The sequence below is a fragment of the Lissotriton helveticus genome, chromosome 8 (assembly GCF_964261635.1).
Source record: "Lissotriton helveticus chromosome 8, aLisHel1.1, whole genome shotgun sequence".
Lineage (NCBI taxonomy): Eukaryota > Metazoa > Chordata > Amphibia > Caudata > Salamandridae > Lissotriton > Lissotriton helveticus.
In genome coordinates this window covers 1,725,280,763-1,725,300,412 of record NC_136069.1, presented here as the reverse complement: position 1 = coordinate 1,725,300,412, position 19,650 = coordinate 1,725,280,763, and the positions used below count along the sequence as shown (strand labels likewise).

Genomic DNA, 19,650 nt, shown 5'->3' with positions numbered 1-19,650 from the left:
CCAGGGCCCACAAGACAGTCAGTACCCTTGTTATACTACTGGCCAGGACCCACGACACATTCAGTACCCTTGTTATACTACTGGCCAGGGCCCACGACACAGTCAGTACCCTTGTTATACTACTGGCCAGGACCCACATATAGTCAGTACCCTTGTTATACTATTGGCCAGGACCCACGACACAGTCATTACCCTTGTTATACTACTGGCCAGGGCCCACAACACAGTCAGTACCCTTGTTATACTACTGGCCAGGGCCCACAACACAGTCAGTACCCTTTTTATACTTCTGGCCAGGGCCCCCAAGACAGCCAGTACCCTTTTTATACTACTGGCCAGGACCCACAACACAGTCAGTACCCTTGTTATACTACTGGCCAGGGCCCACGACGCAGTCAGTACCCTTGTTATACTACTGGCCAGGACCAACAGCACAGTCAGTACCCTTGCTATACGACTGGCCAGGGCCCACAACACTGTCAGTACCCTTGTTATACTACAGGCCAGGGCCCACGACACAGTCAGTATCCTTGTTATACTACTGGCCAGGACCAACAACACAGTCAGTACAGTTGTCATACTACTGGCCAGGGCCCACAACACTGTCAGTACCCTTGTTATACTACTATCCAGGGCCCGCAACACTGTCAGTACCCTTATTATACTACTGGACAGGAACAACGACACAGTCAGTACCCTTGTTATACTACTGGCCATGTCCCACGACACAGTCAGTACCCTTGTTATACTACTGGCCAGGGCCCACAGCACAGTCAGTACCCTTGCTATACTACTGGCCAGGACCCACAACACAGTCAGTACCCTTGTTATACTACTGGCCAGGGCCCACAACACAGTCAGTACCCTTGTTATACTACTGGCCAGGACCCACAACACAGTCAGTACCCTTGTTATACTACTGGCCAGGACCCACAACACAGTCAGTACCCTTGTTATACTACTGGCTTGAAAAACCATATTCTGAGGTTTGGCTAAAGCACTGCTTTGTATTTTGTGATTTTCTACTCATTTATTTTAATGCACTATAAAAAGTTAAAAAAAAAGGAGTGTTTTGGAAAACTTCACATCGTTGTTTTCATAGCGCAGCCTTTTTCTAGTTTATGACTGTTAGTCTGCTCGGAAGTAGCACACGACGGCTTCCTGTAGCATCCAACAAGCTAAACCCCTGCCCTGCCTTAAATCATGTGTATTGTCAAGCAGGGTCCGAGTTAGGTTGTGCTACTGCTGCTGCCAAACGTTTATTGGGGGAAGAGCGGGGGAGCTTTTTCGGCTCCGACCTTTCAGTATTCGCAATATGGAATATGTGTTTGTGTTATTTCACATGTTAATATTTGGAAGCCCTCATCTCCCATTTAAACACCAAATCCAAATGGGAGACCGTGTAACTTTAGACCACAGCTGTCATTAACCAGGTTCGAGTCCCAGCGACTGCTCAAACTCCTGTGATTCTAGACAAATCACTTAGGGCCAGATGTAGGTGGCTTAATACCGGTCGGTAAAGCCGAAATTTGGTAAATTTCAGCGTTACCGACCGGTATTTAGCCATGTGTGATGTAGGTATTACCGAATGCCATCGGTAATAACGAATCGGTAAAAATAAGGGAAACCAGTTACCGATTCCTTATTTACCAATCAGCAGACACCGAAACACCAAAATACAGATTCGGTAAATAAGAAATCGATAGCAAATCGCTAATGCGATGTACATAAAATGGGTAATAACGAATTTGTCAAAAATCAGTATTTAAGAATCGGTAATTACCACTGACCCAGAGCAGGTGGTAATCAGGTGCAGTGCATAAAAACAGCCCCAAAATGCAACAGTGTGAAAACAATGGCAGCCTTCTACGTCATAGCAAAGGGGCTACGTTTGTGAGCAGCAGGACTGAGGGTCTGGAGACGGGAGGAGCGTGTGTACAGACTGCGTGTCACACTGTTCCAAATGACTAAGGCAGAAATACATGCGTGGTACAGGCTACACCCCCAAACCATCCTAGACTTGATTCTGGACCTGCACCTATACCTGGAGCATCAAACACCAAGGGCGCAAGCCATACCAACACATATGCAGGTACTCTATTGCCTGCACCTTCTTGCATCAGGAAGTTACCTGGTTGTGATAGCTGCGGCAGATGGTGTGTCACAGAGTTGCTTATCCCGTTTCTTCAACTCCTTCTTGGATGCCATGATGCAGAGAATGCATCACTACATACGCTTACCCAGAACACTGGCAGAACTGCAGAAGACAAAGCTGGATTTCTACCAAAAGGCACAGTTCCCACATGTAATGGGGTGCATTGATGGGACCCACATACCAATCTGTCCACCTGCAGCTACAGAATACATATACCGCAACCGCAAATCCACGCATTCCATCAACGTGCAGGTGATATGTGATGCAGACTTCATCATTACTGACATCGTGAACAAATTTCCAGGAAGTACCCATGACTCCTACATATTCCGGAACAGTGGGATCTACACACGTCTGGCTGCTGGTGAATTTGAAGAAGGATACCTGCTAGGTAAATCAATGTGACACACCCTGATGTATACCTTGGATGAATGTATTGGTGACTCAAATTAATGGCACTTTCTTTCCCATTCAGGTGACAGCGCATATGCCGTGCGGTCATTTATCTTAACTCCATACTTCAACCCATCCACCCCAAGTGAGAGGAGATACAATGTGGCACATAAAAGCACGTGCAACGTTGTGGAGTGCACCTTTGGACTACTAAAAAGCAGGTTCCGTTGCCTCCACAAAAGTGGACGTGCCCGTCAGTACCGCCCTATCATCTGCTGCAAAATAACAGCAACATGTGCAATGCTGCATAACCTTGCCACAAAGAAAGGAAAATGCAATGGAACTAACTGACGCTGAGGTCGAGGGTGAGGACTGTCCACAGCCAGAGCACAGCGCAGCAGGTGTGGCAGCAGCACCAGATGGGAGACACAGACGCGCTGAGATAACACGCAACTATTTCTGAGTAAGTAAGGAGACATAGCCAGTTACTGTATTTGGGTGATGGTGTTTAATTATCATATCACACCACCAAGATCAAAAGCAGTATCCAGACAAACATGGGTTACGTCACCCATATCATGGCTGACTCTACTTCTTGCACCCACACGCTGCACTGCCACGTTCCTTTGCCCCAATGTCCGCACTGCCAGTCTGTCCAGAGCCAGCGCTGTGGCATTCGCTGCGCCTCCTGGACTTTGTGGGAGGGGGCGTGATTCTACTACAGCTAGTAACCTCTTCACTTTCCCCCATCAGCTGTAGTGGCCACCTTGTCTGTTTAGAGCACTTCAAGTGCAGTGGTCACGGTGACCAGCCCCCTAGCCACATCACGCCTGCAGTGTGCCATCTCCTCCTGCATGGCCACCAAGCATCTGCAATTGAGAGAGGTTGCAGTGGAGATGCGGTTCACCACCTTGTTGTAATTATCAAGTTTCTGCCTCTCCCTGCGCCTTGACAGACGGTCCTTGTCTAACTTGCTGCACAGTTGCCTCACAGCTGAGGCCACGTCACTCATGGTCTCAGCCATGGTGGTGTTCATGGCACTGATGCTCTTCTCTATGCGGTGCATGTGGGCATTCATGTGTGCCATCTGCCGCTGCACTGACCTTATTGCTCTCCCTTGCAGGTACTGGACCTTCAGCATGTTACATTCAAGCCCAGCAAACACACTGTCATCTTCGCCCTGAGAATGAGGACTGGCTGCCCTTGCCCTGCGGCATTTGGAAGTATTGTGGGCGCTCTCTGTGTGGGACTATGATCCTGTCCTGTTGGCATCCTCAGCCACTGTCGACTGTTGTCCCCCTTTGCTGTCCTCCTCAGACACCTCCATCTGCTGGAGGGTGGCCACAGCATGCCTCCTGCCTGTCGGTGGTGGTGGCGTTGATGGTGGCAGTGGTTATGGTGGTGGTGATGGTGGCGGTGGTGGTGGTGGTGGTGGGGTGGTGTCCCCTGCAGGCGACTGGACCTCCTCCTCCTGTCTCCTCTCCGGCCTGGGTGCCTTTCCTCTGCTCCCCTCTGCTGCCTGTGAAGACAGAATGTACATATGCTCACTTATCTGGCAGCATTTGCATTGTAATAAATGTAATGCCTGCCAATCACACTGACTGTCCTCTGCTTGCTTATTGCTAATTGGTGTCACATGCCTTTGGGTTTGGTGGACAGACTGTTTTGACATGTGTAACTTCTGACTACATCTCCCGTAATGCACTGCAGGTTATGAGTAAAACATGTACTGGAGTTGGAGTCCCTATGCCACTCTGGGAATTGGGGTTGGGGAGGGGATGCACAGCAAGCTTTGAATGCATCCTACCTTGTTTGTTGGCAGCTCTACCTGAGCTGTCTGCATCGCCAACCCCACTCACACTCTCCAGATGGAGGGTGGACTCGACCAGGAACTCCAGGGCTGTTGGTGCAGATGCTGTGTTCCTCCCTCCATCAGTTTTGTTGGCCTGCCTCTGCCTCTCAGCCATACTCGCCTTAGCAGTCTTCCTCAAATCGTACCATCTTTTTTTCAGGTCCTCAATGGAGCACTGGTTGATTCCGATGGCATTGATTTTCTCTTGTATTGCAAGCCAGATCTGTCTCTTTTGAGACTCTGGCACGTGCAGGGACTGCTTCCCAAACAACTTATCATGGTCCTTGGTTACATCTTCAATGAGGACCTCCAGCTCCCTGTCGCTGAATTTCTGTTTCCTTTTCCTTTCACCTCCCTCCTTCTCCATCTCCTGGTTAGCCATTTTGCTTGGATTTTGATGCAAAATAAAGCCGTGTTGCTCCTGGCTCTCTGCTTTGCTCCCTGCCTCACAGTCAACTCCAGGTTGCCTGGGTGTGGCCACTTTCTGTTTGGGAGGTATGCACAGGATTGACTGATTCCACAATTACCGATTTTTTAAATTACCAATTCGATATTTACCGAATCAGTATTGGGGATTCAGTAGTAACGATTCGGTAGTGGGGATTCGGTATTTTCTTTTTACCGATCCATTCCGAATCGCTATTTTTTTTTAGCGATTAATAACAAATCGGTAATTTTTACAGATTCATTACGTAAATCGGAAATACCAAGTCCTTAACAATGAATCGGTAAAATTCGCCATTAAGGACTCAGTATTTCTGGATTACCTACATCTGGCCCTTAATCTCTTGTATCCACCCCAAAAGAAACAAATCCAACCTTGTGTAATGTTACTGCCAGGGTGCCCATGTAAAGCACTTTGAGTTTCCGATAAATATATACACATAAAAACTGCCTGCACTGGTGCAGCCATGTAAGAAACAAGTCCTGGCACTGGCCCTGCAACGCAGGTAACTCCCAGGCTCTTAAAACTCACGCTTGAGCAGCCGCCTTGTTTTGTTGCACTGTTCTTTACTTGTATTTGCAGTTCTGAAATAAAAAGTCCAAATATTCAAATATATGTTCCAACTGGCAACATATAGACAGCAGCAACATCTCCCTGCCGGAGGTGACAATTGAGGACTTCCGCAGCTATCAATACAGTGGCATCGTCTCTGAGGGCAAGAAGCCAAATGGTGCAGCAGGTACAGTGTCACCAGGGCTCAGAGACCCGAAGGTCCACTATACCATGATTATTGCTGTATTTTTCTACTTCAAATGAACGCCAATGGGATTATTAGCTTTACTGATATGAAGCGCTTGGGGTGCCTATTTTTGGGGGTGGGTGGTTGTGCTTGTCTTGGGGTTGTAGAGTAATCTGCTAACAGACACATTATATGCTTGGGGTATTTCTTGGCACACTTTTAATGTTTCTTGGCACATGTTCTTTTGAAGCATATGTATGCTGTAAAACCCACCCACTTAAATCCGTTTAAAAAACATTTTTAATAGGAAGAACCTCTCCGACACCACACACATTCCCCTTAATAATTTTGGGCGTGTGAGCTTTGCTCTCTAGCAAATTACACTCTGATCAAAGATTACATACCGGCCCATCACTTATAAAACTCATCAGCCACCACTGGACACACCCCCACCTTACACATCCAATCATGCACTGTTTATAAAGGAATCTAATGGGGGGAGTTCCTGGACTAGCAGAGGCGGAGCTAAATGCACATATTAATAAATATATTAAGACATATTTTAACCTGGAGACCCTCTGCCGTGGTGTGAATGGTCAACTTACAACTTTAGCAGTTATTGCAGCCATTAGTATATTTACACGGGGTGAGATGCACACAGAGAGGTCTTTGCGTCAGAGGTCCCTGTGGGACGAGGTGTTTATTCACAAAATAAAATAGTATATTGAGAAATAGACCAACGTCACATATTGGGTACTTTTCAGGTGTTCATATTTTGGAGTGCGGACGTAAGATAAGGGATACACAGCACAAGTGTGAATTTGCCAGGATGGGTGAGTAATCCCTCTTTAGATATGTAATTAGATTACAAAAGCACTCCTCGTTGTCAATGTTTAACTCGTAATGTTGGCTCCTGGTAAGTATTCATTTATCTCCACTAGGTCTTACCCTATAGTGGTGCTTTCCGTAGCTCGGCTCTGCTGATAAACTTCTGACCCAAAGTAGCGGATTTGAGGTCAAGGGCTGATTGCTCTTCACCTGCAGGTGGGTTCTGTTTTCATACAATCGCCCGACCTCGGCATTGTTATGGAATTACAATGAAATGTTGTTTTGTACGGAATGTAGTATTTCACCAAAGTTCCTGTCACGGATATTGTTTCTCACGCCGGTCTTGATGCTTTTACACATCACTGGAGACGTTGATATTTGGTAATAAACACAGTATTTGTCTTTTTAATGTGCATGCCTGTCCGAGCTACATGCATGTATCTGTGGAGCTGTCAGGGAAGTTTGTTTGTCCACAGTGGAGACCGACACGTCTCCACCGCGGTCACACTGTGGTCGGCCTTGTTTTAAATTCAGCGTTCAGTCATAATGTTGGCGGTAAGAGCACCTCACCACAACAGAGAATGCTCATCGCCAACACTTAGGGGCAGATTTATGAAGGCCTTGCGCCGCCGGTGCGTCACCTTTTCCCATGTTAAAAATGACGCACCAGCGGTTTCTGGACCTGCGGAAGGACTCTCGGAGGACTGCCTGCTGCTGTGCCCTGCTGCATACTCTGCAGACTGCCTCACTGGACCTAGACGGACTGCTTTGCTGCCTGGAGCCCGCCTTCAACCCTCAGAGCCCAGCCCTGCTGCTAATCCACAGCCTCTTCACCTGCATCCAGGACTACCAGAGTGACACTAAGGGTAGATTCCAGGCCTCCTGTTCAGAGCCACAGAGACCCAAGAGGCTTCCACCATCTTGAATCCACACATGAACCCGCCTGAGTGAGTCCTCCACTCCCAAGTCGTGTCCCACCAGTCCTGAACCCATAGTTGAGATGAGAAAGGTGCCCCGAAGCCCGAAAATGAAAACTGCAATTCTCTGATCTGTTCTCCCTGATTACCAGTGTCACTGACGGGTGAGTCTATGATGTGGACACTGGGGGCAGGCCTCCTGTGAAAGCACAAAACTTACAGGGTGACTGACAGGGTGAGAGCTTGTATCAAGGGCGGAGCGTCTAGTGGGAAAAGGTGCCCGGGCAGTTATGGGCAGATCTGCGCTGCTGTTGACATTTTAGTCTAAATCCCGGAAAAACAAGCTTTAAGGTGCACCCTTCTGCACTATTAGAGGGGCTTGTTCCAAACTCAGTTCTTGGACTTGGGTACTCCCCTTCACAACCCTCACTTATTGCACACATTTCATTGTCATGGAATGGATATGCCTTTTCCACATCATTGTAAAATATATGTGTGAGCTCCACCTGCTATGTATAATTAGAAATCAATGATGTGATAAGAACTGCTCAGCTCTGTACCTCAGTGTCTGTAGTTTGCAGTTTGGATGTTTTAGGCCTTCACACAACTTCTTCACTCCAGCGTCTCCCAGCTCTCTATTGCCGCTCAGGTCAAGCTCTGTGAGAGATGTGTTTGTTTCCAGGGCAGAGGCGAGGTCTTCGCAGCATGAAGCTTTAAGGGAGCAGCCATACAACCTGCAGGAGAGAAGAGACATGGAGAGGAGTAAAGCAGAGCACAGACAGGGGCGTCACAGCTTCAGTTTTATCTTCATTTCAGTTCCGTCCTTGACTTTCTTCCCTCCAGTGACACATCCCACATCCGACCACGCCCTGTTTATATAGGAAATTGTAGTAATCACTCCACGCAGGTAGATGTGGTTCATGAGGATTTGTTCAGGTTAATAACAATATCATTGATACAGTCCCACCAGGAGCAGCCAGCAAGGCGCTCAGCCCTACTCCAACTGTGGATTACAGAGACTAACGTTCCACATTGCATAATTTCCAGAGCGTTCCACTGGAGGAGCAGTGGAGGACATGAACAGCACTATAAACAAGAATCTACATACCCTCCTTTCTTCCAGAAGGAAAACAGAAAAGAGAAATAAAGAATCAGAAGTAGAAGCTAGAATAATAATATAGAGAGAAGAATACTAGGGAGAAACAGGGCAGAGGTAGAGAGAAAGAAAACAACCAAGAATGTGAGAAAACAGATACAGAATCTCATGGGGGGAGTTCTCAGACTGGCAGAGGTGGAGTTAAATGGACATATTTATAAATATATTCACAGAAAAAAAACCACAGGTTTCAGGGGTGTTATAGTTATCTGGCCATTTCACTCGTCCAAAACCATAGAAATTCCTCCGTTATAGTTAGTTCTGCTAACTATAACTTGCGCGCCCGCAATGCACTGCTGATGACGTCACATATTGCATCATTCATGACATGGTCAGTGACATAACTGATGACATCTCAAATGACATCACTGATGACATCATCCAGTGAATGTGGTTTAGTTTGAAATTTAAATATATATTATATTCACTGAAAAAAACATAGGTTATAGACCATATATAGTTAGGAATTAGCATTTATAAAACCTTATTTTACTCATACCAAACCATTGAAATTCGCATATATAGTTAGTTGCACTAAATATATATTTAGCGCACCCGCAATCCACTGCTGATGATGTCGCATATTACATCATTCATGACATGGTCAGTGACATCACTGATGACATCACTGACGACATCTCAAATGACAAAAAAGTCTGTCGGTGGTGCACTGCCGAGTTTGGACGAATGATAGGATGCAGGTAAGTAGGTGTGGATGCTCTCGAGGGTGGCGTTACCATCAAACACCTAACTTAATGAACCATGTGGTGTACGCATAGCAATGCAGATACATCCCCAAATGAGGCACTCCGTGTAGGGTCAAACAAATTGATTCCAAAGTTCTTCAGCGGTTTAAAGAATGTATTTTTCCATGAATAGTTATTTTAGAAATCTCGTAGATATTCAAATCATATCGACGATAAATGCTTCAATGCATATACGATCATTGGTAAATACAGGCTCCAATGCATTTCGGGCGGTGCGCCCTTTGTCAAGGAGAGCTAAAACAGAAGAAGAAATTTGCCCGTATCAAGATCAGGAAAGGAAATGAACAGGGTAGAATGACAGTTATTTTAATTCTTAAGTGCCGATCAAATTAAAATGGTGAGCAGGCGTTTATTTAAAAGGATGTGAGCGGTGATTGTGATTGTCTGCGGCAAAATGTATATTGGTAAGACCGAGAGAAAAATAAAAACCCGCATGAATGAACATAAATCCAATATCCGCACAAAACAGGAGAAATCTAACGTTGCTATGCATTTTCAGGAATTCCATCACACAGTTGCACAACTTCAGTTCATTGTACTTGAACTTATTTCTCCCATAGAAGGCACAGACAATCGTAAGCTACTGCTAAAAAGAGAACTTGAATGGATTTTTCGTTTACAGACATTAAAACCACATGGTCTTAATGATCGTGTTGAATACAGCTGTTACCTGTAATTACTGTATATCGATTGTACTACCGATTGCTCTTTATTACATCATGCTTTATCTTGCTCCTTATCTCTCTATTCACCTGATTTGAGCACTCACCCTTATGTCTCACACCACTCCAAGATGGCCGCCACAGTAACGCCTTTCGTTTGTTCCCAGCACGTTAGCCCGCCCTCCTCCTCGGCTCACATCCCACCTTCAAACTTTATTTACCTCCACACACGAACAGCAAACTAACCAGCACCTCCAGATCCTCGGACAGGAGCGGCGAGTTCTCTCGCTTACCCTATGAAGTAAGTCTCATAACCCCAGACATGAGCGGAACCTTCATGGTCCTCGCGCACCTTCGGCACTCGTTGTTCTACTTGCCACCTGTTAATTGCACTTTTAATATTCACCGCTCACATCCTTTTAAATAAACGCCTGCTCACCATTTTAATTTAATCGGCACCTAAGAATTAAAATAACTGTCATTCTACCCTGTTCATTTCCTTTCCTGATCTTGATACGGGCACATTTCTTCTTCTGTTTTAGCTCTCCTTGACAAAGGGCGCACCGCCCGAAATGCATTGGAGCCTGTATTTACCAATGATCGTATATGCATTGAAGCATTTATCGTCAATATGATTTGAATATCTACGAGATTTCTAAAATAACTAATCATGGAAAAATACATTCTTTAAACCGCTGAAGAACTTTGGAATCAATTTGTTTGACCCTACACGGAGTGCCTCATTGGGGGATGTATCTGCATTGCTATGCGTACACCACATGGGACATCTCAAATGACATCACTGATGACATCACTGATAACAACATCCAGTGACTGTATGTTTCTGTAAAGTTAAAATATGTCTTACATATTGAAGAATGAGTGGATGTATAAGTGTCTGGATGAAGGATTTAGTAGGTGCATGACTGACTGTATGAGTGAGTGATTAAATGTGTCTCACTGAGTGCATGGGTTAGTGACTAAACTGTCTGAATGTGTGCATCAGTATGTCTGTTGTTGTGTAAGCTGCTGCATGTGTTGATCAGTAGCTATATGAGTGGCTATATGGGTTATTGATTGGTTGCCCAAGTATTTGTATGGGAGACAGAGTGTGTGTGTTGGTGGTTGAGAGGTGTATGACTCTGTGCATAGATGTGTGAGCAGTTGATTCACTAGATGTATGGGTTCAAAAGTGCATGTGGAAACAGCTGTATGGGCGGTTGACTGTGTGCATGAGAGTATTGGTGAGTGAATGGATATCTCAGTGCTACATGTCAAAGTAAGAACATATGTAAAACACAGTATATGTGAGATTTGACATATATAAATAACTGTGCATAAGAGCCAGTGAATGTGTGAGTGGCTGTATGGATCATTGTGAACTTGTATCAGGGATTGTATAAGAGAGTAAATATGTGTTACTATATGTTTGAATAAGTAAGGTGTGTATAACTGTATAGTTGAGGAAATGGAGGTGTGATTGATTCGTTGCATGACTGACTAGGTGTGTGAGTAACTCCATGGATGAGTGACAGTCTGTGAGTGTCTGTTTACACTGAGTGTATATTAGGTTATATTAGAGTCTGAAGAGCTTCATCGTATTATCACATGAATGGTGTCATCAGTGATGTGATCAGTAATGTATTTTACATTTTTTTCCCATTATATTATTATATATTTCGCTGGGTGCGCGACTCCCGCAAAAAAAATGTTATGTTCTAAAATTATATGTATGTATATTTAATATACATATTAGGGCAAGAGATTATCTAAAATGTTCATAAACATAATATATTTGTACTTATAATAAACTTATATTATTTTTATATATATATATACCAATCTGTATTGAAGATTGAGTGGATATATAACTGTCTGGATGGAGCATTTAGCAGCCGTCAGACTGTCTGTTTAAGCGAGTAATTAAAAGTGTCTCAATTAATACATGGATTAGTAACTAAACTATGTGAATGTGTGCATCAGTGTCTCTGTTGTTGTATAACATGCTGTATCAGTTGGTCACTAAGTACATGAGTGTGTATATTAGTTATTAATTAGTCGGGTGAGCATTTGCATGGGACATTGAGTTTGTGTGTGGTTGGATGGGGTGTGTGTAACTCTATGTATAGATGTGTGAATGGTTGATTGACTAGGTATATAGGTTTAAGAGTGCATGTGAAACAGTTGTTTGGGTGACTGAGTGTATTTATTTGTGTGTTGGTGAGCGAATATATGTTTTAGTTGTACATCTTCAACAAAGTAAAAAAATAAAAGGCATTGTATGTGAGAGTTGGTGTATATAAATAAGTATATGTTAGAGTCAGTGATTGTGAGAGTAACTATATGAATAGGTGTATAATTGTATTGGTGATTTTTTAACATATTAACTATGAGTTACTATGTGTTTGAATAAATGAGGTGTTGTTGGATAATTGTGTAAGTGAGTAAATGTAAGTGTGATTAATTTTTTTCATGAGTGAGTAGGATGACTGCATAACCGACTAAGATGACTGCTGATCTGTCAATGTCTATATATTTGTATCAGTGCATTTGATAGTGTTCTATTAATTTGTGACTGCATGTATAAGTGATTCTGTTCTTGAATGGGTAGTTCTGTGTGTAGACTTAGGAATCAGTGAGTGGGTATGTAGTAACTGGTATTGCTATGTCAGTGGTTTCAAATATGGTACTCTGTATTTTACAGTGAGTGATGAAAGGTTATACTAGTGTATGATGAGGTGTATCAGATTGTCACATGGATGATGTCATCAGTGATGTCATTTGAGATGTCATCAGTGATGTCATCAGTGATGTCACTGACCATGTCATGAATAATACAAAATGTGACATCATCAGCAGTGCATTGCAGGCGCACGAGTTATAGTTAGCAGAACTAACTATAACGGAGGAATTTCTATGCTTTTGTACAAGTGAAATGGCCAGCTAACTATAACACCCCTGAATCCTATGGTGTTTTTTCTGTGAATTTCTAAGGTTTTTTAAATGCTCATTTCTAACTATAACTTCTCTGAAACCTATGGTTTTTTCAGTGAATTTCAAAGCCTTTTCAAATGCTAATTTCTAACTATATCGTCTCTGAAACCTATGGGTTTTTTTTCAGTGAATTGCAAAGGTTTTTTAAATACTAATTTTTAACTGTGATAGTAGTTATACCTATTTTTTTGTACTGATTCTCTAGTTTTTTTAACTGTTTAGTTATAAATATTTTATTCATTAAATAACATTGTATATTTTTTTAAAAATTGTAAAAAACAATGTAAAAAAATTCAAACTGAAATATTGATTACTTTTTTTGTTTTCATTTTTAATTTCAATATATTTATATTATTTTCTTTTAAAAGAAAAGAATTTCCAATTTTTTTTCGGAGTAGCACGCCGAAAGCGTACACATCACGGTTGGTGCGCAGATTCTAGCCACCATTTTGGAAAAGTTGTGAAGGATCCGCGTACGGTGTGCGACAGCTGCGTGTTTTTCAGTTCCATCATATACATTTAATATTACGTGATAGGCGCGATTTCCATGTGACCATCCGCGACTCCTACTCCCGCACATTCGCGACACATGCACATTACGGTACGAGATGTTTGTGCGGTGGTGGGTCCCACGTGACGTCATATACATGCTGGGTCGTGCTGGGTGCGCGACTCCCGCAAACAAATGTTATGTTCTAAAATTATATGTATGTATATTTAATATACATATTAGGGCAAGAGATTATCTAAAATATTCATAAAAATAATATATTTGTACTTATAATAAACTTATATTATTTTTAAATATATTTTCGCAAAGTCAGGTGCGTGCATACTGGGCGCAGAGTGCGCGGGTCCTGTGTGACCTAAAAAAAAGATTTCATTTGTTCATAACATTTCCCACTGTAACTATTGAAGGACCCTACCCATTTTAATCATTCTTGTTGGAGCATCTTTTGAGAGACATCTCTTTTCCTACAAGAACCCTTTTTGCTTGTTTTTTTTGGTGTTTTTCAAAAAATATCAAACAAAATGGCATCTGGACAGCAGCGGGAGGAAGTATCTACTGAAGAAGAATTCTTGCAGGAGGAACCATGTCCCCAGAGGCCGAATCTGTTGTGTGGAAATTCTTCACTTTTCCACCGGGAGAGAAGAAAGTAAATGTGAGAAAGTGACGTGCAAAATTTGTGACTGAGTCATAAGATTAGGTTTTGTTTGTTTCTCTTAGTGTTGGAGAAAAAAGTCATAGTGTGGGACCAGCAACTTGTTCTTGTTTAATGTATTATTTGGTCCAGCTGCCCCCACGTCCCAGGACCTCACTCCGTAGTGTTTCAAAGTTTAGAGCGGGTGCACACCCGCAAGAGTTACAAGGGCATTTTTGAATTTTCTCCCAGTGGTGAGTTCAATTGAAATAACAACGAGGAGAGACAACTTGTCCCTCCAAAGTAATGAGTGAGAAGGACACTTTATCGTTTTCCGAGAGCCATATACAAAATATATTGGCCTGTTCCCCTTTCGCAAATGTCACATTAAGCACTTCTGCCCAACAGCAGAACGAGTCAGACAAGTTGATTAGGTTACGTAAAAAACATATTCGCACAGAACTCCACGGACATTTTCTCCTGAAACACCTCAGGGGGGGCACCATCCCCTGGGGTCTTCAGGTTAAAAATTTCCCAGTTATATTCACGGAGGATGCAGAATATAAAAAGGGTTTTAGCTGCATAAACACCAAGTGCAGCCGTGACCTAATGGTCCACACCATAGAAACAGCGCAGAGACTGTGTGCTAAAGAATTACAAGAACTTGAAGATCTTACTCAAACTATTAAAGACAGCCAGTTGGTGCCGGACTCTAAGGCCCTCTTGGAGAAAATAGAAAAGGAGATACAGTCCTTTAAGGATAATACCATTAATGGTAAGACTGCCCAATACGACAGGGATTCTAAATCTTTCACGTTGGAGAAGGCATACACCTTCCTTAAAGACGATTACTATTCACAAGCAGATTCCCGTGGAGCGCTATATAACTATCAAGGGAGGTCACGTAACAGGTTCAAAACCTTCTCTGAAACCTCTTCATCTGGATCTTCAGGTTCAGACACAAGAGGAAATAGCAATAAAAAGCAAACTCCTTTTTTAGAGAAAGGCCAGCAGCAAAAAGTATGATTCAAAACACCATGAGAGATGCGAACAAGGAGAAACTTCTGCAAGTCATAGGGGGTGCCTCCACTATAGTCAATCTATCAACTAAGGAACTGACAAGAGATGAAGAGTCGGTCCTTAATCTAGGCCTAAAATGTGTCCCCTCTAGACAAACGGACTTTACTAAAATAAAACTAGAGACAATTGAGTTCTGCCGTAAGATCAGACTCAAAGCTTTTTTCGCAAACCAGACGTCAAATGTAAATACTGAGACCACTGGCTTAAGGAACAGATCTACCTTTGTAACGAGCCAAAATATCCCGAAACAGGTTTACGCTTTTGAGTAGACTATGCTGTCTTCCATAAACAAATTGGAAAAGAAGAAAAATTATGTTCAACAGAACATTAGCAAGGGTCAGCGAGCTGCACTTAAAAGCCTTCAAGAACATTCTACAATTGTAATAAAACAGGCCGACAAAGGCGGTGCAGTCGTTATTTGGCCTAGAGACAAGTATTTAGCAGAAGGCCTATCTCAGGTTAACAATCAAGTGTGGTACAGGAAACTACAGGAAGACCCTGTGAAACGGATACAAGCATTAATATCAGACATCGTCCAATCTGGGAGGGACAGCGGGTTTTTGGGCCCAAAAGAAAGTGAGTTCCTAATAAAGAAGTTCCCAAGAACCCCATTGGCGTATTTTTTGCCTAAGATCCATAAAGATTTGAACAATCCCCCGGGACGACCAATCGTCTCCGGGTGTGAATCGTGCCTTGAGCCGCTTTCCAAATACGTGGACTTCTTTCTGAAGCCATTTGTTAGTAAAGTTAAAGCATATTTGAGAGATACCACCGATTTTCTGGTGAAGGTAGAAGGCAAGCCGTTTGACCAAACAACCCAACTTATGATAACAATGGATGTGACATCCCTCTATACGCAGATCCCCCAGGACGAAGCGTTAGAGGTGATGGAACTTTACCTAGACTCTAGAGAAAGACCACATAGGGTCCCGACATCATTTATTCTCAAATTAGCGGAAATCACACTGAAAAAGAATTATTTCCGCGATGGGGTGCCCTTATGCTCCGGAAATGGCTGTTCTTTTTATGGCTGAATATGAAAAGAAATACGTGGAAGAAAACAACCCATACAAACATCACATCTTACAATAGGTGAGGTATATCGACGACGTGTGGCTCCTGTGGCAGGGGAGCCACAATAAGTTGTTGAAATTTCATGAGTGGTTGAATTCGAAACATCAAGACATAAAATTCTCCATAGACTCCAGCTGTGTGAAGATGACGTTTCTTGATGTCGAAATATCGTGTGCCGAAGGCCAACTAAATTCTTCCCTTTATTAGAAAGGTACTGACAAAAACACCATCCTCCACTATAAAAGCTCTCATCCTAGGAACCTGAGGGCTAACCTGCCATATGGGAAACTTCTTCGCATTAGAAGAAATTGCTCAGAGGTAGGGCAGTATGACCAGCATGCACAACATTTCTGCTATTAAATGACTCAAAGAGGTTACCCAAGGAAGTTATTAAAACATTCTTATAAGAGGGCACGCTACACTCCACCGGAATGGCTACTGGAAGTTAAAGAAAAACGTGAGATTGAAAACATGGTGTGTGTCACTACATTTTGCCCTAACACCCACAAAATAGGACAAATGGTTCTTAAAAACTGGCACCTTCTGGAAGAACTAGAGGTGCCTTTTCCTCGTCCTATATTTGCATATAGGAAGAATCAAAACATTGGCCAGCAGATTGTCCGAGCGGACATCTTGTTGCAAAAACCCAAAAATTATCTTTTATCTCAATGGGGCATGAAACCTGTAGAAGGACATCATAGATGTGGCAACTGTGTGGCATGTGACACCACCATTGAGGGTAAAATATTTCAACATGCGAACGTGACTTGGAAGCATGTTGGTTTTTCTAACTGTAGAACTAGGAACGTGGTGTATGCTATTGTTTGCCCGTGCCTCAAAATTTACGTTGGTAAAACGAACCAACAAGTAAATGCACGAATGACCCAACACAGATCACGCCTTAAAAATAAGGTCTTAACTGCGCCATTGGTACAGCATTTTATAGATAACAAACATGGAGAACAGGACTTCAAGTGGACTGTTTTGTTTAGTGTAAATCAATCTAATCACTTGACAAACACTGAACAAGTCTTATTGAAAAAGGAGGCCTATCTAATTTTGAAATTTAACAGTACGCAGACTGGGTTGAACTCATTGTCTGAAGTATCAAGACTCTAAACCTTTTCTCCCTGACATTTAGACCGACTTTCATGCAGTTAACTACATTGCCCAGAATGCACCTTTGGGTTTGCCTATATGGGAGGAACCTAACATGGCCGCCACGTTGACGGGTTGCTTGCATTTCCGACTTGGTGCAGAAATCGAGAGGTAAGAGAGCGCTCTTGAAAGGCAGTAACAAACGTGAGAAAAGCGTGCGTTTTCAGTAATCAGTTTGCGCTTTTGTACAGGAAAGCAGCGCTATGATGAGATATTGAGGGAATAGGTGTTCAGCAAAAGAAGCTTGGCGCCCGGAACGAGCAACTCAGGTATAATGCTCTTCATGGGCTTTTGATAGAGTCATGGCTTGATTGAAATAGAGCACTAAGCGCCGCTTCCGATTTCCATTTTAGATTGGGCGGAAAGCCACATACAACGAACTGAAGTCTTCGCACACGCTACTTTTCTCTTAATAAAGGTAGGAACATGAGGACCGTGAGCCCGGTACCTCCTTCTGACTGTTCTAAGATTGGTAAAGATCAGTAAAAAATCCCTTTTCTTACTTGTACACTAGGTGATCGCTCCCTATAAACAAAGTGAAGTATTGTTTCGTTAACATTATCAGAAGTGGACCTGCGGGATCGCCCGTCCAAGATAAAAGGTATCTTTAGCTGTGATGTGACATCCAAAAGGTTTTTCTAGTAACAGAGAATCCTAGTTACTAAATCCCCTTCTTCTACATTTCTCAGATAGACAACCCAAAATGACAGAGCCCTGATGAGAATCTGGCAATTGTAAATACCGGATTCGAAACGCGTCGGAATAAAGAAAGACATAAGGATGGCATTGATTGTGACTTTGATTTAATTCTTTAAAGTCTTTTTTTGATCTTACTTTCAGCAAGACTTTGCTCACTTTTTGTGGTTATTATACTTGCCAATTTACAAAGATTAATTATTTGTGGATAAAAAGTAGTGTCCTACAGAAGAAGTTTGTATATATTGTGTACATAATGTGAAATTGTTTTGTATATATGTTTAAATGTGTATTTAATGTATAGTGGTTTTTCTCGCTTATGAAAAATGGAAAGTAGTACTGTGAAAATAAATTCAGAGGGGTAAAAATAAATATACCCAACAAACATAAGACTAGGTTTTGTTTGTTTCTCTTAGTATTGGAGACTAAAGTCATAGTGTGGGGCCAGCAACTTGTTCTTGTTTAATGAGTCCTGTCAAGAGGCAGTAAAAAAAAATACTTTTGTGGCGCTGCTTCTATTTACAAGCATCTCCTGACCACACGTCCTCTCAATCTTGCTCAGGAGGAAATGAGGCAAGCTGCTTTGAACCCCTCACCTGCTGTGGCAAGTACATCTGGAACATTCTCAGGAACACCTGCAATGGACATTAGGCCAGAATTCGCCTTTCTCAAGCAACACTGCGTGAAGTGTAAGAAACATATGCTTCGGTGAGCAGTCAGTGGATGCAGTTTGTGCTGAGCAACGCAACCATCGTTGTTAATGTTTTTTGTTTTTGGAATAAGTATTTTCAAAAGTTTCCTGTTTTATTAGTTCTTTTTTGTTCATTTTTTTAAAAAAACACTAAAAAAAATACAAAAGAAAAAAAGAAGAAAAAAAAAGTTCTTATCAGAACTACCTTATCTGGTTAAAGAAAGAACTATAATTGAAAGGTAATGTATGAAAGTTTGGTTGAATATATGTATACAGAATGATTGACTGAAAGAATGCATTAGTAGTGTATGGTAAATTTTATAGGTGAAGATTTATGAGGAAGTACTGCAGCGTGACACTGCAAGCTCTTTAGCTGCACTGCGCAGTGGCACTTCCAAAGCACAGGGATGTGACATATGTACATGAATCTGTGCTTCCCTCTGCACTGCTGCACAAACTGCAGCCAGGTGGTGACACAGGCACCCTTGCACCATGGTGCAACGATGTTTGTGTTATGCGGAGATTGTTTTCGTACAGAAGGGACACCTTCCTGCACAAAAACAATCAGTAAAGGCATTTTCCTCTTTCAATGTATGCTGTGGAATGCAGCATCCATTGAAAGAGGAAAAAATGAGGAGAAATGAAAACAATTCTCCTCGTTGCGCCTTGCTACACCAACTCTAGGATGGCGCAGCATTCACAAACATCTCCAGATTTAAGATTTCTCATAAATCTGGAGATGTGTCTTGTTCTATGGGTGTTGCGTGGGAACACCCACAGCAACACCTATGAAACGCCCCTTCCACGCACGACCCTTGACCCTGTCTTCAGGCAGGTCGCTCCCCATGCCACGCAGCTCCACCTGACTGCGCCTGTGATCCTGTGCTCCTGCTCCCGCTGC

At 42.8% G+C, this 19,650-nt stretch overlaps 1 protein-coding gene across 1 annotated transcript in view; it reads right to left on the bottom strand.

Moving 5' to 3' along the window:
- The window catches only part of LOC144774154 (NACHT, LRR and PYD domains-containing protein 12-like), a 1,547,343-nt gene that overhangs the window by 3,640 nt on the left and 1,524,053 nt on the right, over positions 1–19,650 (bottom strand). The window contains exon 10 of the mRNA XM_078659170.1: positions 7,890–8,063. Coding sequence (XP_078515296.1) covers positions 7,890–8,063 — 174 coding nt within the window. The remainder of the gene's footprint in view (positions 1–7,889; positions 8,064–19,650) is intronic.